This window comes from Brachyhypopomus gauderio, chromosome 17 (genome assembly GCF_052324685.1).
Source record: "Brachyhypopomus gauderio isolate BG-103 chromosome 17, BGAUD_0.2, whole genome shotgun sequence".
Lineage (NCBI taxonomy): Eukaryota > Metazoa > Chordata > Actinopteri > Gymnotiformes > Hypopomidae > Brachyhypopomus > Brachyhypopomus gauderio.
In genome coordinates this window covers 20,508,136-20,526,529 of record NC_135227.1, presented here as the reverse complement: position 1 = coordinate 20,526,529, position 18,394 = coordinate 20,508,136, and the positions used below count along the sequence as shown (strand labels likewise).

The 18,394-nt window shown below is 43.1% G+C and overlaps 2 protein-coding genes across 3 annotated transcripts in view; both read left to right on the top strand.

Annotated features, from left to right (window-relative positions):
• Positions 1 to 1,130: 1,130 nt before the first annotated feature.
• On the top strand, positions 1,131 to 9,469 carry minpp1a (multiple inositol-polyphosphate phosphatase 1a). 2 transcript variants are annotated; one of them, XM_076978981.1, is made up of 5 exons: positions 1,131 to 1,993; positions 2,341 to 2,535; positions 6,625 to 6,722; positions 7,244 to 7,374; positions 9,028 to 9,469. In XM_076978981.1, the coding sequence occupies exons 1-5, from the start codon at positions 1,255 to 1,257 to the stop codon at positions 9,383 to 9,385; spliced, it is 1,521 nt and encodes a 506-aa protein (XP_076835096.1). In that variant the 5' UTR covers positions 1,131 to 1,254; the 3' UTR covers positions 9,386 to 9,469. The 2 variants fall into 2 exon arrangements, with proteins under 2 accessions (XP_076835096.1, XP_076835097.1); XM_076978982.1 differs by lacking the exon at positions 6,625 to 6,722 and having other exon boundaries at positions 2,341 to 2,444.
• A 1,859-nt stretch (positions 9,470 to 11,328) lies between these two features.
• papss2a (3'-phosphoadenosine 5'-phosphosulfate synthase 2a) overlaps positions 11,329 to 18,394 on the top strand; it is a 32,434-nt gene continuing 25,368 nt past the window's right edge. The window contains exon 1 of the mRNA XM_076977627.1: positions 11,329 to 11,390. Coding sequence (XP_076833742.1) covers positions 11,367 to 11,390 — 24 coding nt within the window. The 5' untranslated portion in view covers positions 11,329 to 11,366. The remainder of the gene's footprint in view (positions 11,391 to 18,394) is intronic.

Sequence of the window (18,394 nt, the reverse complement as noted above, 5' to 3'; positions counted from 1 at the left end):
ATCATGGTCAAAAATACAATAGCTTGCACGGAGAACTGAGAAAACAGAAGGTAAATAGACTCAAAACAGCTTCTATCCTAGTGTTGTGCGGGACTGAACACAAACACACTCACACACACACACACACACACACACACACGCACGCACGCACGCACACACACAGATCAGTGTAGCAAATTTGCACTATTTTTGTTTTCTGTCTTTTGTACCTTATATGTTTACATCTAGCACCTTGATTGCTGCTCAATTTTGTTGTACATGTGCAATGACAATAAAGTATCTCCTACCAGGCTAAACTGACAGCACTGGCTGCAAAAATGTTGTCCATGTTTGGGACTACCTACCTTTGTGAGCAGGTTTTCTCAGTAATGAACCTTAATAAACCGAGGCTGCGCTCAAAGCTCACACATAAGCACTTAAATGAGATTCTGAAACTGGCTGCTTCTCAGGACATGATGCCTGATATTGATGCACTTGTGCAGGCTAAAAGATGCTACGTTTCAGGGGCAAATTCTGAGCAAGACTAAACCCAATGGAATGCTGCCTTCAACACTATAAAAAATAAAAATAAACAGCGTGAATATTTGCTGTTGTAATTGTTGTGAAAGCTGTTGAAATTGTTGTGTTGAGTAAAATATTATTTCTTATGCATGCCATATGTTGTGTATTTTTTTAACAAGGAAGGGGACAAGTTTACTTTATCAAATGTCTGTTTAAAACACATTTCAAGTGTGTGGAGTCAGTTCATGTGTTCAGAATTGCTTCCCAGATGTGGAAAATGTCACTGTGATTATGCATAATACACTTAAATAAATGTTTAACTGAGTAAAAGTGTTGTTGAAATTGCATAAACACCGGTCACACACACTATAAACTAAAGTAAATAAACACCGTTCACATACACTAATTGAGCTAAAACAAACACCGGTCGCATTCGCTATAATCTGAGGTAAATAAACACTGGTCACACTAAACTTAAGGTAAGCAAACCGGTCACATAGGCTACACTATAAACTGAGATAAATAGACACCGGTCACATACACTATAAACTGAGGTAATAAACACCGGTTTATTTACAAACACTGGGACAAGCTGTGATTAAGTTGCTCACTGACTAGAGTGTCTCAATAATCTGCTGAGGATGGATGTCGGTTATAACGCTGGTACTTAAACTGCTGTGTATGTAAACACTACTTAGGCAGTTCACTGGGTTTTGGCAAAGACCCATTATTTCACATTATTGAATCGTGTTTATGGATTTTGGGACAGACCCACCGCACTGTTCACGGAACGTAAACGCACATCCGCTAACGGAAAGTCCAGTGACCCGAGACGCACACGGTTTGTCCACATTCATCAGGAAACACAGCATTGGGAAATCAGGAGCGATAACGGGCTTGGAAGTAGACGGAAAAATGGTTGAACGAATATTCTCAATGGTATGTTTTATACTCCACTTTATTATTTTCTGCTTAGCATTTGTGTCGGCTGACGCCTCCGCTGTCGACATACGCGTTCTTGCACAATATTTTGGCACTAAAAGTCGCTATGAAGAGGTGAATCCGTACTTGATTGATAACGTCCTCGCTGTGAACGATTCAGCGGTGAAGCCTCCCGCGCCAGACTGCGAGGCCGTACACCTCACAGCCGTTATCCGACACGGAACCAGGTACCCGACCGTCGGAAATATCAAGAAGTTTCAAACGTTCTACGATCTTGTTATTGCCGCAGCTGCCGGTGATTGGAGTTCGCAGCCAGAAATTAAATCATGGCAGATGTGGTATAAGTACGAGATGGATGGCCGACTTGTTAACAAAGGCAGAAAGGACCTCAGGTATCTGGGACAGAGACTAGTCAGATCGTTTCCCTCTCTGCTGACGGAGGACAGTCTTCGCAAAGGACGCGTCAAATTTATTACGAGCTCTAAACATCGATGTGTCAACAGCACCATTGCTTTTCAACAAGGTATAATGGACAGCTTGGGTATTCAAGGTAAAGTTTGCAAAAGGAATTCCTGTTACAGTATTCCCCCCTCTCTCTCTCTCTCTCTCTCTCTCTCTCTCTCTCTCTCTCTCTCACTCACACACACACACACACACACACAAACTGTCTTCTGAACTTCAAACATGAGCTTTACTAGTTAAATGAAATCCATTTTTAATAGCAAAGAGACACAAAGGGATACTAACACATAAACCAGTGCTGCTTTTACAAAACCTTCCAGATATGCCCGATGTTTGCATGCACTCTGTCCCAGTGTCTGCGCACAACCACCCTGGAGTGTAAAATCAACCTGCTTTTTTTCTAATCCAAAAATGCATAATTGTGTTGTGTTTTAGGTGAAGCTTTGGAGCACATTGTGAACGATACACTCATGCGCTTTTTCGATCAGTGCCAGCGTCTGGTGGAGACAGTGGAGAAGAACAAAGTGGCCATGACACAGGTGACTCTCTTCAACAGTGGTGCGGAGATGAAGAGGGTGCAGGAGAAGCTGGCAGACACACTACAGATGCCATATGCCAACATCACCCTGGGTCAGTGCAGAGAGCGTCTGTGGCTTTAATCTTTAATGGAGGACAGATGCTTGTGTGTGGTGGCGTGTGTGTGTGTGTGTGTATATATATGTGTGTACATATTGTATAATATATATATATATATATATATATATATATATATATATATATATATATATATCTATATCTCAGTATATCAAAAAGAATGAAAATTGATACAGCACAGCACAATCATTAGTGGATTAGTGAGTTCATACAACCACACAAAACAAGGCATGTCTCCCAACTCTTTAGTCAGACAGCAAGGTGCAAAGTTAATGAAAACAACATTTACTGGAAAAAGATCAATAGAACACTTTCAACATTCAAAACATATTACCTAACAAAACTGTAACGGCGCGCGAACCTGGGGGTAAAGAAGGATCCATAGGCAGGTGATAAGAGCAGGTTTTTAATAATGAAAATCAATAAACAGAGGTCCCAGACAGGGACAACCCCGTAGGGTTACAGGCAGCAGCACAAAAGGGCAAAAAGGGGAGAGTAAAAAAAAAACAGGCAGAGAGTCAAAAACTAGAGAAGACTAAGAGGGGCAGGCAGAGGTACAAAAATGACTAGGTGAAACAGGAGGATATCAAAAAGGCCAGAGCAAGGATCAAAAACCAGAATACAGCTTGGTAAGGACACTCAGAGAGGCAATACTTCGCACTGGACAGAGTCCTTAAGTAGGCCTTGTGATTAGTATATGGCAGTCAGGTGTGACTGTCAATACTCTGGCGATGGCGCCCTCTGGCGGTCACGGGTGTGATTGACGTTCCTGGCAGAAATACTCAAGTTCAATAATTTCTAATTGCTTTAAACCCCGCATAATCATGGACGGATTGCCCTGAGAGACAGACTGCATTAAATATCCTACCTGCAGCAGATACTAGAAAGAGCTCTTTAAATTGAGAGTGATGTGCGGTGTGTTCATTAAGCTACTGAACCCCTGCTATGCGTAAATGCGCACATTGCGCCTAATTAAAAGAAAAAAACTTTCCATATGCTTTTTTTTCTCATAACACAGTACAGAAACTGCCAACCTATGTGCAGTAGCCGCTCATCCTTCTGTTGACTGCTTGCTAGCGTAGTTTGCATGCTTCGTAGCAAAGTGACGGCTGATATTGTATTCTTTGAAAACTGCAACCGTTTCGTGGCATATCATAACAAGAAATCCATAACAAGACTAAAGGATGTGCCTCCAACAAAGATGAGTTTAAACCTACATAGAGAAAGAAGGCTAGCATTGTTAGATCTGAGTGGGAGAGTGTGGGTGGAGGAGTGTATGGGTGGGGGAAGATATGGGTGGAGGAGGTCACTTAAATAAGAGGGTGCAAAACCATGCAAGGATTTGTAGGTAATTGATAGAAGCTTGACTTTTATACAAACCGAATCAGGTACCCTCCATGAATTACCACCATAGGGGCTGGTGTGCCTGCATGATCCTAGTAGCTCGGTTGTCTGAGGCAATGAACTGATGTGTGAGGCTGAGAGATTATAGTTAGGTGAGATTATATAGTGAGGTGAGATTATATATATACACACAGTTTGGCTTCTTGAGCCCTTCCTCTCAAGAGAGGCTGAACTTTATTAATTTCTGAAGTTGCCCAGGGCGAAAGGCGGAGGGCAGGAATTGGGCTTACTCATAGCTCCCCGGTTCAGCAATCGATTTTGTAATAATGTGCAAACATGTGTCTTGGACACTCATGTGAAGAGAGCAGCTGAGCTGTCAACCGATCACCACCTGGTGATAAGTTGGATCAGATGCCCGGACAGACTTGACAGACCCAAACATATTGTGAGGGTTTGCTTGGAACGTCTGGCAGAGGTTCCTGTCAGAAAGATCTTTATTTCCCACATGTGGCAGAGCGTTGACGGCATCCCAAGGGAGGCTGGAGACATTGAGTCCGAGTGGGCCTTGTTCCGTGCCAATATTGTCAGTGCAGCGGACTGTGGGAAGAGTTCAGTGACGAGGGGAAAGTGGTTCCTGACCAATACTGTATACAGTGGGGCTGGGGATCTGCTGACCTCAACTGGGGATGTCATTAGGTGGTGAAAGGAATACTTGGAGGATCTTCTCAATCCCACCATCATGCCTTCGACAGAAGCACATCTGGAGGACATGGATGGGAGTTTGCCCATCAATTGGGCTGTTGTGACCAGGGTAGTTGTAAAACTCCTTGGTGACAAGGCTCTGGGGGTGGATAAGAATCACCCGGAGTTCCGTAAGGCTCTGGATGTTTTGGGACTGTCCTGGCTGACACATCTTTGCAACATCGCGTGTAGATCAGGGGCAGTGCCTCTGGACTGGCAAACCCGGGTGGTGGTTCCCCCTTTTAAGAAAAGGCACCGAAGGGTGCTCCAACTCTAACACTCCTCACCCTCCCCAGTAAGGTCTATAAGGAGGTAATGTAGAAGAGAGTCCAGTCGATAGTCAAATCTCAGTTACAAGAGGAACAATTCATCCTGGTCGTGCTCCCCGGTGGGAGTTGGACTCCACCAAGGCTGCCCTTTGTCACCGATTCTGAACACCGAACTTTTATGAACAGAATTTCTCAGCATAACCAAGTGGTAGAGGGGGTTAATTTGGTGGCCTCCGGATTCCACGTCTCCTTTTTGCAGATGATGTGGTACTGTTGGCATCATCGGGCCAGGACCCACAGCTCTCGCTGGATCAGTTTGCAGCGAAACGGATGAGATGAGAATCCGCACCTCTAAAACTGAGACCATGGTACTCAGTCGGACAAGGGTGGAGTGCCCTCTCTGGGTCGGGAGTGAGTCCTTGCCTCAAGTGGAGGAGTTCAAGTATCTCAGGTTCTTGTTCACGAGTGAGGGACGGATGAAACGAGAGATTGACAGGTGGATCGATGCGGCAGCTGCAGTGTTGTCGACGCTGTACCGGTGAAGATAGAACTGAGTCAAAAGTCAAAGCTCTTGATTTACGCTCCGACTCTTACCTATGGTCACGAGCTCTGGGTAGTGACCGAAAGAATGAGATCGTGAATAAAAGCGGCTGAAAAGAGTTTTCTCCGCAGGGTGTCCGGACTCTCCCTTAGAGATAAATTATGGAGTACGGCCATCTGGGAGAGGAGTAGAGTCGCTGCTCCTCCACGTAGAGAGGAGCCAGTTGAGATGGTTGGGGTGTCTGGTTCGGATGTCGCCTGGGTGCCACCCTGGGGAGGCACTCCAGCCATGTCCAACTGGGAGGAGACCACAGGGAAAACCCAGGACACGCTGGGGAGATTATATCTCTTGTCTGTCCTGGGAAAGCCTCGGCATCCCCCCAGAAGAACTAGAAGAGGTGGCTAGGGAGAGGGAAACCTGGCCTCTTTGTTTAGGCTACTGCCCCCACGGCCCAAACCCGGATAAGCGGATGAGGATGAATGGATGAATCAGGTAGCCAGTGCAGCTGGAATAGTAACAAAGTGATATAGGTGGATGTTTTGGAAAAGAACACTGTCAGTAGAGTTTTTAACTGTAGCAGCTGGATACTTTTGTTAGGAAGACAGCCTTAGTACTGATGTGTGAGTCTCATCAACACAGCAATGAAACTGGAGACCATAGTTTTGGATAAACTGACCTAAGTGTAGCACGTAGATAATAAAGAGAATGGGCCCAAGGACAGAGCCCTGGGGTACCCCTTGCATGACAGAGTCAGTATGTGATCTGTGCTTATGAATAGAAACAGATATGTCAGTAATATAGGAGGGAAGATATTTGTTGTAAGATAATGAAGAGGAAACAACACATGACATCTTAATCATTCTGACCCTCATCTGGGCCCACATATGGCACTAGGGAGCAATGTTTGCTCATGTTTCTATCCTCCTAAGTTTATCAGTGGAGTAAAATCTGCTCCCAAAATGTTGGGTTCATCAAAAAATGCATGCATTTCATTGATCTGTCACTGATGTATCCCTTCAAATGTTTTCATTCCTAATGTTTTGTACATGTAGACAGGAAGGATTTTTTCCAATTTAATGGAAAACAGCTCCCCATCATCAGGAGCTGAAGCAAAAATGTGCAACTGGGCTTCATAAAAGATCCCTGGTGTGCCTTTTCCTCAATGTTCAGACTCTGTGGAGGCGGCATTCTACCTGTGTGCACACGAGTTCACCATCTGTGACACTGTCTCCCCTTGGTGCAAGCTCTTTGATGAATCAGATGCACAGGTATGGAGACACCTGGGACTCCTAATGTTTTTTCTGACTTTATGGCATGGTAATGAATATATAATGGTGGCAGTAATGATTATCACTATACTAGTGATGGTATCGGTAAACACTGTAATTGTAATGGTAATGGTGAACACTGTAATTGTAATGGTGAACACTGTAATAGTGATGGCAATGGTGAACATTGTAATAGTGATGGTATTGGTGAACACTGTAATTGTGATGGCAATGGTGAACACTAATAGTGATGGTAATGGTGAACACTGTAATTGTGATGGTAATATCTTTTGTGGGTAAAAGCGGTGGCCTGTCAAGGGTCCATATGCAACAAACCATGTGCTTTTCCCAGAAGAAGAAAATCTGATCAACTGACATGTCTTTCTGGAATTGGTTGTGTGATCAGCTGAAGCTTGTCCCAGATGTAATTATTCTACATATAATTCCCCTTTTAATGCAGTGTAATGGTCTGTGTGCAGGTGTTCTAGGTGGACTGTAACACTGTTGTCTGCCTTTGACAGGTGATGGAGTACTCTGGTGACCTCAAGCAGTACTGGAAGAGAGGCTTTGGCTATGATATCAACAGCAAGGCCAGCTGCATTCTGTTCCATGATTTGTTCAGCCGTCTTAATACTGTAGCAAGCCAAACCAGGTGAGTGCTCTATACTGCTGCCTGTATTTTGGGTGTTTACCACCAGTCTTTGTTATCCCAGATATAAATAATGTCTTTTTTCTGTTTTTCTATTTCAAAGCACTGGACTAATTTAAGTTATGTGCAGGGCAGGGAGCAGTTCACAGATCATTTATAAGTTAACCTCTCTTCACCTTTGACGTTATATATGCTTATGTTATCTCCAGTCCACATCTCATACACATTATTGTGGCAGTGTGCATATCCTGTTGCTAAAACCTTGTTCTACTTACAGATACACTCATCATTATAAGCCCTACCTTAACATATAAGCCCTGCCTTTAATGTGCCCTCACTGGCCTTTACAAGGTGCAGCACTCTTTATCATTGCATTTTATAAGAGTCCAGAGTGAACACCCATGTGTTAAGGCAATAGCAGCCCTGTTCACCAGTGGTTGGTTTCTAAGCACAGCACCACTGTTCACTAGGATATTATGGGATAGCCGATACTCACTGTGTCTTAAATCAAACCATCAGCAGGCATGTGGTGTGAAATATGAAGTGATGAATCGCTAATGCCAACTCTTCAATCTCTTGGTTATATGGCCTGAGTCAGAACACAGAATTTTACTGGTACGAAAGTTAGGGTCTTGGTCCATCCAGCCACAAATGTTCATTTATTTCAATGTTTTGTCATTGTACTACCCAAAAAGCTTTTGAGATTACAGACAAACACACCAACACTTTGCTGTAGACTTTACTGGTACAGGAACACACTGATCTGATCAGTCTGTGATGGCTGGCTAACCCTAATCCTAACCCTGGCCATGCAAGCCCTGAACCAGCAAACTGAGTAGTGCACTATATGGTTATCTGCGAACCTAACACTGTACCAAACACAGCTTGTATCAGCTGTCCACAGAACATGCATTTAATGTAATGTAATTATGAAGCAGTAATGTAAAATCTTAACACTAAATGTGCTGGAACATTGGTTTGGGAAGCAAAAAAGGTTCAAATTCTGTTGCCCATTGATTAGTTTCATTATAACTTCGAGGATACTGTAGGAGTGATTTAGGCAGAATCTTTTCTTCACTAAAAGACTACCTTTAATACTTCTGTATTCCTCTTACTTGTTTCTGGTTTCTGGTGATGTCAGCTGAAAGGGGAGTATGGGGAGTGCTTGAGGGCTTCGGCATGCTTCGGCATACCCCACTGTCCTCAGAGGCCCCATGACACAGGACACTGTATACGCAGGAAGGGGCTGGTTTGAGTTCTGCACAGTGTTTCCCATTTTTAAACACTGTGATTGATGTCAAGTTCAGAGGTCATAAAACACACATGGGTAGCTGAGAGCAGGGCATGCTGGGTAAGGTCTAAAGTAGTTTAGTGTATGCAAGGAAGTGTACATGTGTTTTGCAGTTTGTTATGCATTACAAAATCCTGTTGTTTTAGTGTGTTATTATGGATAGATAATGTCCTAATAGAGAGTTTTCTGATATATGCCCAGGCTGAAGAAGACAGTGAATTGTATTTATTCTAAGCTGTGTTGTGTTCTAAGGAAAAAACTTGAACATGTCAACTTGCACTAATGTAGTAAAACCAATTTAATCATTCTGATGTGGTAAAACTAACTGAATCATTCTCTTTTGCGTCTCCCCGTATTTCTGTCAGGCGGGGCCTGCCTGTGGCGGAGCTCGTCACTGTACAGGTGGGCCATGCTGAAACGCTGTTGCCACTCCTCACGCTTCTGGGCCTGTTTAAAGACTCCGCCCCCCTCACCTCCAGTAACTTCGCCGCACAGCACAACCGCGTGTTCCGCACTGGACAGATTGTGCCCTATGCTGCCAACCTGCTGGTGGTGCTGTACAACTGCAGTGAGGGCCTCAGACTGCAGGTGCGGCTGAACGAACACCCCCTGACCCTGCCAGGCCTTGGTGACCCTTCTCCTCTGTTTGAAGATGTCAGAAGACAGTATGCTCAACTGCTACAGGGATGTGACCAAGAAACGGTCTGCAAATTAGACACTTGAGAAGCAAAGTTAAAAAAAAAAACAAGACACTCAACATCAAACTGCGTAGATACTAGACACAACATAGTAGACCCTAAGATATAAGACACTAGAGAGTAGACACTATAGATACTAGAAACTAGATACTAGACACTAAGACACTCAACACTAAGATACTATAAAGTAGACACTAGAGAGTAGACACTAGATGCTAAACACTAGAGAGTAGAGAGCAGCTACCATTTTGTTTTGTGTCCACTCTGTACCTCCTTTTCCTACTCTAACCTCATCCAACAGAAAACATGCAGAATCAATAAGCTGGAAAAACACCAGGGACAGAACGAAGAATTCAAGAGTAATGTGTAATGTGAAGACCAAGGTTGTGCCAGTTGTGATGCGTGCACCTGCGCTGTGATCCGTAAGATGGAGGAGTGGTCCCAACAGATCCCCAGGAATCACATCAGTCTCAGTCTTTAAAAGGAAAGACCATGATCCCAGGAACATTCTGTGGAAGGCCAAAGTGAACAAAAAACAAAGATATGACTACCCACTAGACCAGCGGTCCCCAACGGTTACATGTTAGACAGATGTTTTCACAGACCAGCCTTTAGGGTGTGTGTGTGTGTGTGTGTGTGTGTGTGTGTGTGTGTGAGGGGGGGGGGGGGGGGGGGGGGGGGGGGTGACAAAATAAAATGATACGACTGGCAATAAAATGTAACTGGGAGAGAGAGTGATGTTTTTTTTTTCTTCCAATTAGACTCTGATCATCGAAAAAAATAAAATTCTGTGCGGCCTCGTACCAAATGACCCATGTATGAGAGATATATGTATATGTGTGTGTGTGTGTGTGTGTGTATGAATATATATACACCCCACAATACCCCTCAGTGTGGGAGTGTAGTTAAAGTCTTAGCATAGGGTGCAGGGAAGAGTTTGGGGGATATATGGTTGTACAGTTATATAATGGAAATAAATGGAATAAATAAATGCTATAGGCTACCTGCTATTCCCAATTCACTTTGTAAATTTAATTTGTTGTTAATTAAATTGGTCAAATGAGTCACGAAATGTAGGAAACCTTTCCATGACATCATCCACTGAACTCTGCCCCAAATATCCTGATACAGGTGTTACACTGAAATCTGTGGCCACTGAATTCTATGACTGACATGTCCATCGTTGCGTTCCCTGTTGATCCCTAAGTACGCTGCGATGTGTAATATTGAAGACCTGTGAATCTTTTATTTTAATGATTCAGTACGTATGAACTGCCCGCACAAACTAGCAATATGAATATTGATCACAATTATTGATTAAAGCTTAAACACATGGCAGGAATTTCATAACCGTTTCGTCAGCATTATGTCACCATTTCATAAATGATTTTAAAGCTTTAAGTAACACACGTCAACATTTCTGAGGGCTGTGTTGCTGGCTCTCTGCTCATCACAGACATAAATACATTTGTGCAAATGAATGTGAGAGGAAGACCTAAAAACATTGATCGGTTTTTAACTAATTCATAATGAAGGTTGAGTGTGGTTTCATATTCTGATGACCGCACACAGATACTCACGGTTTGTTTCCTCACAGTAAAACGTAAACGCTAAAACTGTTCGTTAAATAGTGTATTTATACTATGGAAGCCCGTTCCCGCCACCAAAAATAAAAAAGACAGCTCTCATTATATTCTCATTATTAAGTAAATTGCTATCTCATTACTTCGAGATACTAAGTCATTATTTTGAGATACTAAGTCATTTTAGGTGGCGGAATGGGCTTCCATAGTAAACAGTTTTAGAACAAGTTAAATATATGAGTGTGACACCAGGTACACCGGTGTTCATTCAGAAAAATGCAGATTGTAGTTAATGCGTAAAGAGTTTATGGCTATGACGTCCGACGTGTCTTGGTGTTTTTAAACGCGTCTGTACAGTCACAACTTACACACGTCATTTGTCGTCGCATCTTCAAAGCGTATTCCGAATTCAGTGCAGGAAAGATGTTGAGAAAGAACATGAAAACGGTACGTTTAACCTTTACAGTAACTTTGCTACAAGATTTCTGTTTAGACTTGCTCGCTGTTGCCGTCACTGGAGTTGTGTTTCTGAGAATGTTATGGAGTTTGGTACCTAAGACGACAGTACAAGAGTTACAATGAAGTTTATCAGTGCAGCCTAAATTAGTTTTGTAAGCATGCTTGTTCTGTGAAGAGGCAACATTTGTACTCGTATTAAATATTTAAAGTATTGAATCTGTGCGACAGTTGACTATCCCTTATCTCACGGTACCTGCTCATTCAGAGGTAAGTGTTTCAGATTAGGAGCAAAAGTTGTTATTTAAAAACCCACAATGAAAAGCTTTCTATTTTCGAACAAGTGATTCACGAAATAGGAACAAAATCAGCGATAGTATTTTCGAAACCTTCCCACGCCATCCCTGGAGTACACCATCATATTAATCAGGTCAAACGCCAACAGGGTTCACCGAATTCCAGCGGAGAACAGCCTGTCATTTAGACCACAACGTTTGTCTAATGGTCTTGACGATGTGTGTCTCTTTTGTGGACTAGATTAGACTATTACAGTACCAGTCTAGTACCAAGCATTATCCTCGGTTACTGTCCTGACACATACCCGGCACGCAGGACTTCACAGTAATTCTGGGGCAACAGTACACTGAGCTGTTATAAAACAATAATTATTACTTTAATAAGGAGCCATGTTTGCTGATGCCATGCAGCTGTGTTTTACAGTTTCTGATTATCCTTAGCACACAGGGTTCATCTAACTCACAGCGTTCATTGGTTCTCACAGGAATGCTGTCTAATGCACGTGGGGTAGAGGAGGGGGAGCGAAGGAGAGAGATAGAGGGAGGGAGAGAGAGATAAAGGTAGGGGGAGAGAGATATAGAGGGAGGGGGAGAGAGAGATAGAGGTAGGGGGAGAGAGAGATAGGTAAGGGGGAGAGAGAGAGATGGGGAGGAAGAGAGATAGAGAGGGGAGAGATATAGAGGGAGGGGGAAGTTGCTGTACTAACAGTCTGGGAGTGTGTGTGTGTGTGTGTGTGTGTGTGTGTGTGTGTGTGTGTGTGTGAAGAGAGGAGAGCAGTAGACTACTGCTCTCCTCTCTTCACACACACACACACACACACACACACACACACACACACACACACACACACACACACACACACACACACACAGTACTTGCACTAACTTGTGCATTTCCCCAGCTGAATACAGCTATATTTACATCTATCCCCATCTCTGCCTATATCATCAGTACACAAAAACAAATGTTTCTCTCTTGGTTTTGCTAATAAAAAGCTAAAAGAAATAAACTACATTAAAAGAAAGCTCTGTGGGAGATAATCTAACACTTGTATTTATACTGTGAATGTCCATAGTTCCATAGCACACAAACACCACAAAACACACTGCCCTTTGAACACTATATATGAGGTTATGTAAGTCAATAAACTTGTTTATAGCCATTTTCTTTAAAAGATTATGAAAAGAAGTCAGACCATTTCATTAGCACTATATTGGAGTAATTTAAGAAAAAAAAGAAAAATAAAGTTTAGACAAATAGTGGTGTTTTATTCATAATAGTTGATCATACAATTTTAATACACACCTCTCCACTGCTGCAATACTGTGTTCCCTCTACATCACTACTACTGCACTACACTACTCCATTAATCCAATACTACACTACACTACTACTCCATTAATCCACCACTGCACTACTACTCCATTAATCCAATATTACACTACACTACTACTCCATTAATCCACCACTGCACTACTACTCCATTAATCCAATATTACACTACACTACTACTCCATTAATCCACCACTACACTACACTACTACTCCATTAATCCACCACTACACTACTACTCCATTAATCCACCACTACATTACTACTCCATTAATCCAATACTAAATTACACTACTACTCCATTAATGCAATACTACATTACACTACTACTCCATTAATCCATCACTACACTACTACTCCATTAATACACCACTACAGTACACTACTACTACATTAATACACCACTACACCACACTACAACTCCATTACTCCAAGACGTAGTTTTATGGTTTATATATTTAATTACCTTTCTATTTTATTTACTAGCAGCTACTGTAATTATTTATTTATTTAATCCATTTTATTTTTATCATTTTCAATGATGTTATGCCTTAATTTCTACTCTGTTGTACAGCACTTTTGGTTAGCTCCGGCTATTTTAAATGTGCTTATAAATAAATTTTATTGAATTAATACTAGAACACCTGCATGCGTCAATTGACGCACGTCACAATGTTTTTTTTCATGACTACTTATTACACGTTTGTACGAAAAATCGGAAAAAAATGAGACTTTTATTTATTTAGCATGCTTAGTTGAAAAATGAAGACAAAAGCTGATTTACAATAGTACAGCAGTCTATACCTAGAACAGCGAGATGCGTCAACTGACACAGTTGACAGAAGATTGCAGCATGCAGATTGGAGAAGTTGCAGCCTGCTTGTGCAATGGTGACTGCTCTCTTCATGTCTATAATAATAAGGCATTAACTACCAGTCCCAACGTCTGCAGCTGCAGTGCGATAGCGCAGACGAACTGCACCAGAGTAATAGGCCTACGGTACCCTTGACTGGGCCGAGTCCAGAGTCCACGTTTCTCACACTGCTGGATGTTAACACTGTAAACAAACACTGCTAGCAAGTCAAGCTAAAAAGACGGGTGTAATATATCCGTAAACATATAGACAATTTGCACTGCTGCAGTGCGACAGAAGTGTGTCACATCGGTGGAGCGTCAATTGGTGCAAGCCTCCATACCATATCCTGTGGTATGGTATATATATATATATATATATATATATATCCCCCTTCAAATCTTCCTTCCCTGTTCTGTGAGTGTTGGAAAGACCACTTCTCCCTCCGCACATACTTGAGCAGAGAACGCCACTGTGGGCCACGTCAGAGTCCTGCGACGATACTCCTCTTCACTATACGTCATGTTCACTGACTAGATGAATCTGTGAGCAATGTGCTTAAGTCTGTGGACTGGCTGTGCTGAGAGCCGTTATTAAAGTATATGAATAACACTATGTGCATTCTCCAGTGTTCTGGCTGACACTCCGAAGGGGGGCGAAATCATACAAAGAACTTTCCTAACGCAGTCCATTAGCTTTCTCTCTATCCAACAGTGGGGACTGTGTCTCCTTTGTCTATGGTTCTGTCCAAGGGACGTTGTCCTTTGTTCTTAGGACTTTCTGTTGTACTGTATATATGTATTCCCCTGTCAAACAGCTCTGTTCCTCAGGCTCTGTGGTGTCTGAAAGGTCCATGGTTCTTCTGTGGACCCATGTTTGAGTTCCAGGCCTGGTATGGCTGTGAGGGTCTCACTTTAATCACAGTATTCCATGGACATGCCAGGGAGGTTGGCCCACATGTACATTTACATTTACATTTTGGGCATTTCACAGTGCTTTACCGTCTGTTCACAGAATATGTTTCCTGTTCTGCTGAACTCAAATTAAAATACTGCTTTCTCAACAGCTCCACCCCTGGAAGCTCCAGTACAACACACCTCTTGTGTAATAAGAATACATTGTTGTACTTTGATTTAGCTACTTTGCACTACTGTTGCTATTTATCCCAAACTATATGAGCCAAAGCAAAAAAAAATTTGTTTGAATGCACACAGTGAAGTGTAAATTTGAATGAAAACTCCAAGTCTATATTATTTATTTATGTCCATGTTTATTTGCATTTCTATGTATCTGTTTTACATTTCTGTTTGCATTTGAGCCTTTATATTTACATACTCGGTAATGGCATCGACTCCTGTATTTTAGTAGTAGTCTGGTTCAAGGGTACACTACACTGCCAAAAGTATTCGCTCACCTTCCTTGACTCACATATGAGCTTACGTGACATCACATTCCTAATCCATAGGGTTCAATATGACGTTTGTCCACCCTTTGCAACTTCAACTCTTCTGAGAAGGCTGTCCACAAGGTTAGGGTTAGGATATGTTTATGGGGATTTTTGACCATTTGACCACTTTTGTTGGACAAGAAGACATGGCTCTCAGACTCTGCCTTCCATGTCTTTATGGACCTTGCTTTGCGCACTGGTGCACAGTCATCTTGGAAGAGGAAGGGACCAGCTCCAAACTTTTCCCACAAAGTTGGAAGCATGGAATTGTCCAAAATGTCTTGGTATGCTGAAGCATTCAGAGTCCTTTCACTAGAACTGAGGGGCCAAGCCCAGCTCCTGAAAAACAACCCCACACCATAATCCCCCCTCCACCAAACTTTACACTTGGCATGAAGTTTGGATGTCTGTAGTGATTGACTCTGCAGAAAGATGGCAACCTCTTCGCATTATGTGCTTCAGCATCCGCTGACCTCACTACGTCAGTTTATGTGACCTACCACTTCATGGCTGAGTTGAAAATGAACACTTTCATTTTCTTATAATCCAGCTGACAGATGACTGTGGAATATTTAGGAGCGAGGAAATTTCACGGCTGGATTTGTTGCACAGGTGGCATCCTATCACAGTTCCTCGCTGGAATTCACTGAGCTCCTGAGAGCAATCCATTCTTTCACAAATGTTTGTAAAAACAGTCTGCATGCCTGGGTGCTTAATTTTATACACCTGTAACCATGGAAGTGATTGGAATACCTGATTCCAATAATATGAATATATACCCAAATATTTGTAACACAAATAAATGAATGGCAATGGAACAGCAATGATGTCAGTGTCTATTTTGATGTTGCGTCCCTGACAGGTGAGTCGTTTAGTTTATCCGGGTCGTAACACAGGAAGTTTCCCAGGTGTTTTTACAGGATGTAATCATCTCAGAGCTGGACTACTGCAACTCTCTGTCAGAGCGGGAGACATAGGAGACGGAATGTCCCGCGGATGTTTTAAGATGGCGGACCCAAGCGCCTCGTCCTTGCACTGAACGATAGTACACACGCGATGGAACAAAGACACGGCGCGCTGTGTTTTCAGTGCCGGCGTCAAGGGTGAACTCGACACGTATAATAGGGGAAAACTGGGGCCAGCCCTGGGGCCCTGACGCTCTCTACATGCAGGTCTTCCTCTACGGTCCATCAAACCTCTAAAACTGATCCAGAATGCTGCAGCACGACTGGTCTTCAATCTCACTAATGTTCACCAAGTTCACTAATGTTGAGTCCTCTGCTGTGTTCTCCTCACTGGCTTCCAGTAGCGGCACGCAGCAGTAGGGCTGCCATGATTAGTCGACTAGTCAGACTATGTCGACTACTAAAATAGTCGACGACTAATTTATTAGTCTATGCGTCGTTTTTTTCCCTCTCCAAACTGCTGCGACAGTTTCCACTGCTGCGTCTGCGTTTCTGTCCTTGACGCACATGCGCAGTTTAGTGGAAACCGGGGTAGACAGTTGACGACATCCCAGGACGTTATACAGACAGGCTCTGGTATCGTGTCTACCCGGCTACGGAACTCAAAAGTGCGGGATCATTTTCCGTAGTCGGGTTCCGAAACGCGTGCAATATCTGCAAGGCAGAACTTACCTTCCACGGCAGCACAACCACGTACCTGAAGCATGTTGTGGCTACTTGTGACAACGATGAATAGGGACCGTCATCTCTGTAATCTAAATTGCTCGTTAGCTGCTAAAGTTACCATAAACAGAGCGTTAACTTAGTACTTACTTATCGCAGGGTTGCCAACTTTTTTTCCGGCGTGAGATATCGGATGTGTGGTGTGTGCAGGCCTGATAGTTTTCAGGCGCCACGCCGGAATTCCGGCGTACCGACATGTCCGCGAGAAAAAAAAATTTGAGGGGGGGAAAAATCCGTCAAATCATAATGATAAACCACACGCTGTAACGTATTGAACAGGCAGAGAGGGATCCAAATGCGGAAGAACACCGCTTTTATTGAAATGAGACGCTGGTACAAACACAGGCAGGTGAATCACGAGTACTAGGATCAGTAGTAACAGCGTTTTCTTGGCGTGGTCAGGACGGTCCAGGGTCATACCGGGGGAGCAGAAGTCAGGAGGTACAGAGGGATTAGGCAGGAGACAAGGTCGGGGACGTAAGCGAGGGTCAGGACACAGGAGAGCAGACAGGATATAGAAAGGCTTGGTACGCGGCATGAGTCGGCAATACTTCGCAACTGAGATGTGCTTAAGTAAGGCTGAAGGGGGCATGGTAATGAGGGGCAGGTGAGGTTGATTAAGAAAGATCAAGTGGCATTCCTGACACACGCACGCGCATGCTATCTGTTTTGATCCTTACGAGATTCCCAAGTTACGATTTTTCGTGGTTACTACACATCTCCCATTTACTGTATAAAGCCTCGTTTGGACCTAAGTGGTTCTGCGTCGTAACTTGGTGTTTGGTGTGCGCGGCGTCATGATTAGTTAAACGCAGCTATGGATAAAGGTATTGGCCAAAAGCTTAGCTTTAGGATAGGATAACTGCGTATAGTACGTTATTTACGTACAGTATGTACGTATGTTCCGATTTACACCGAAAATCGATTTACGACGGATCAACGTCGTAACCCGGGGACCGCCTGTATTTCAGACATCGGAAGAGCTTCAGAGGTAGATACAAGATAAATTCAGTATTTTATCTTTATTCTGATTAAGTTACATTTTTATCAGAAATATAAGAGTGTTTTTTTTTTGAGCCGGTACAGGTGGTCAGACGATCTGGTTCATCCTGGCCGCCTTGTAATACATGAACAAAAGCACAAAATGTATGTCCTAATAAAATAATAAATAAATTCTAAATTCTATATATCTATTCAATATTCTAAATATGGTACACTAACACTCCACACACCCCCCCCCCCCCCCCCCCCCCCCCCCCCCCCCCCCGGCTCAGAAAAAGTTCAGGCTCAGGAATTTTTCCCACTATCACCCCTGTGTGTGAGCGTGTGAAGACGGTCAAATGCGTGTGTCTCACTCTCAATGCGTGAGAGTTGGCAA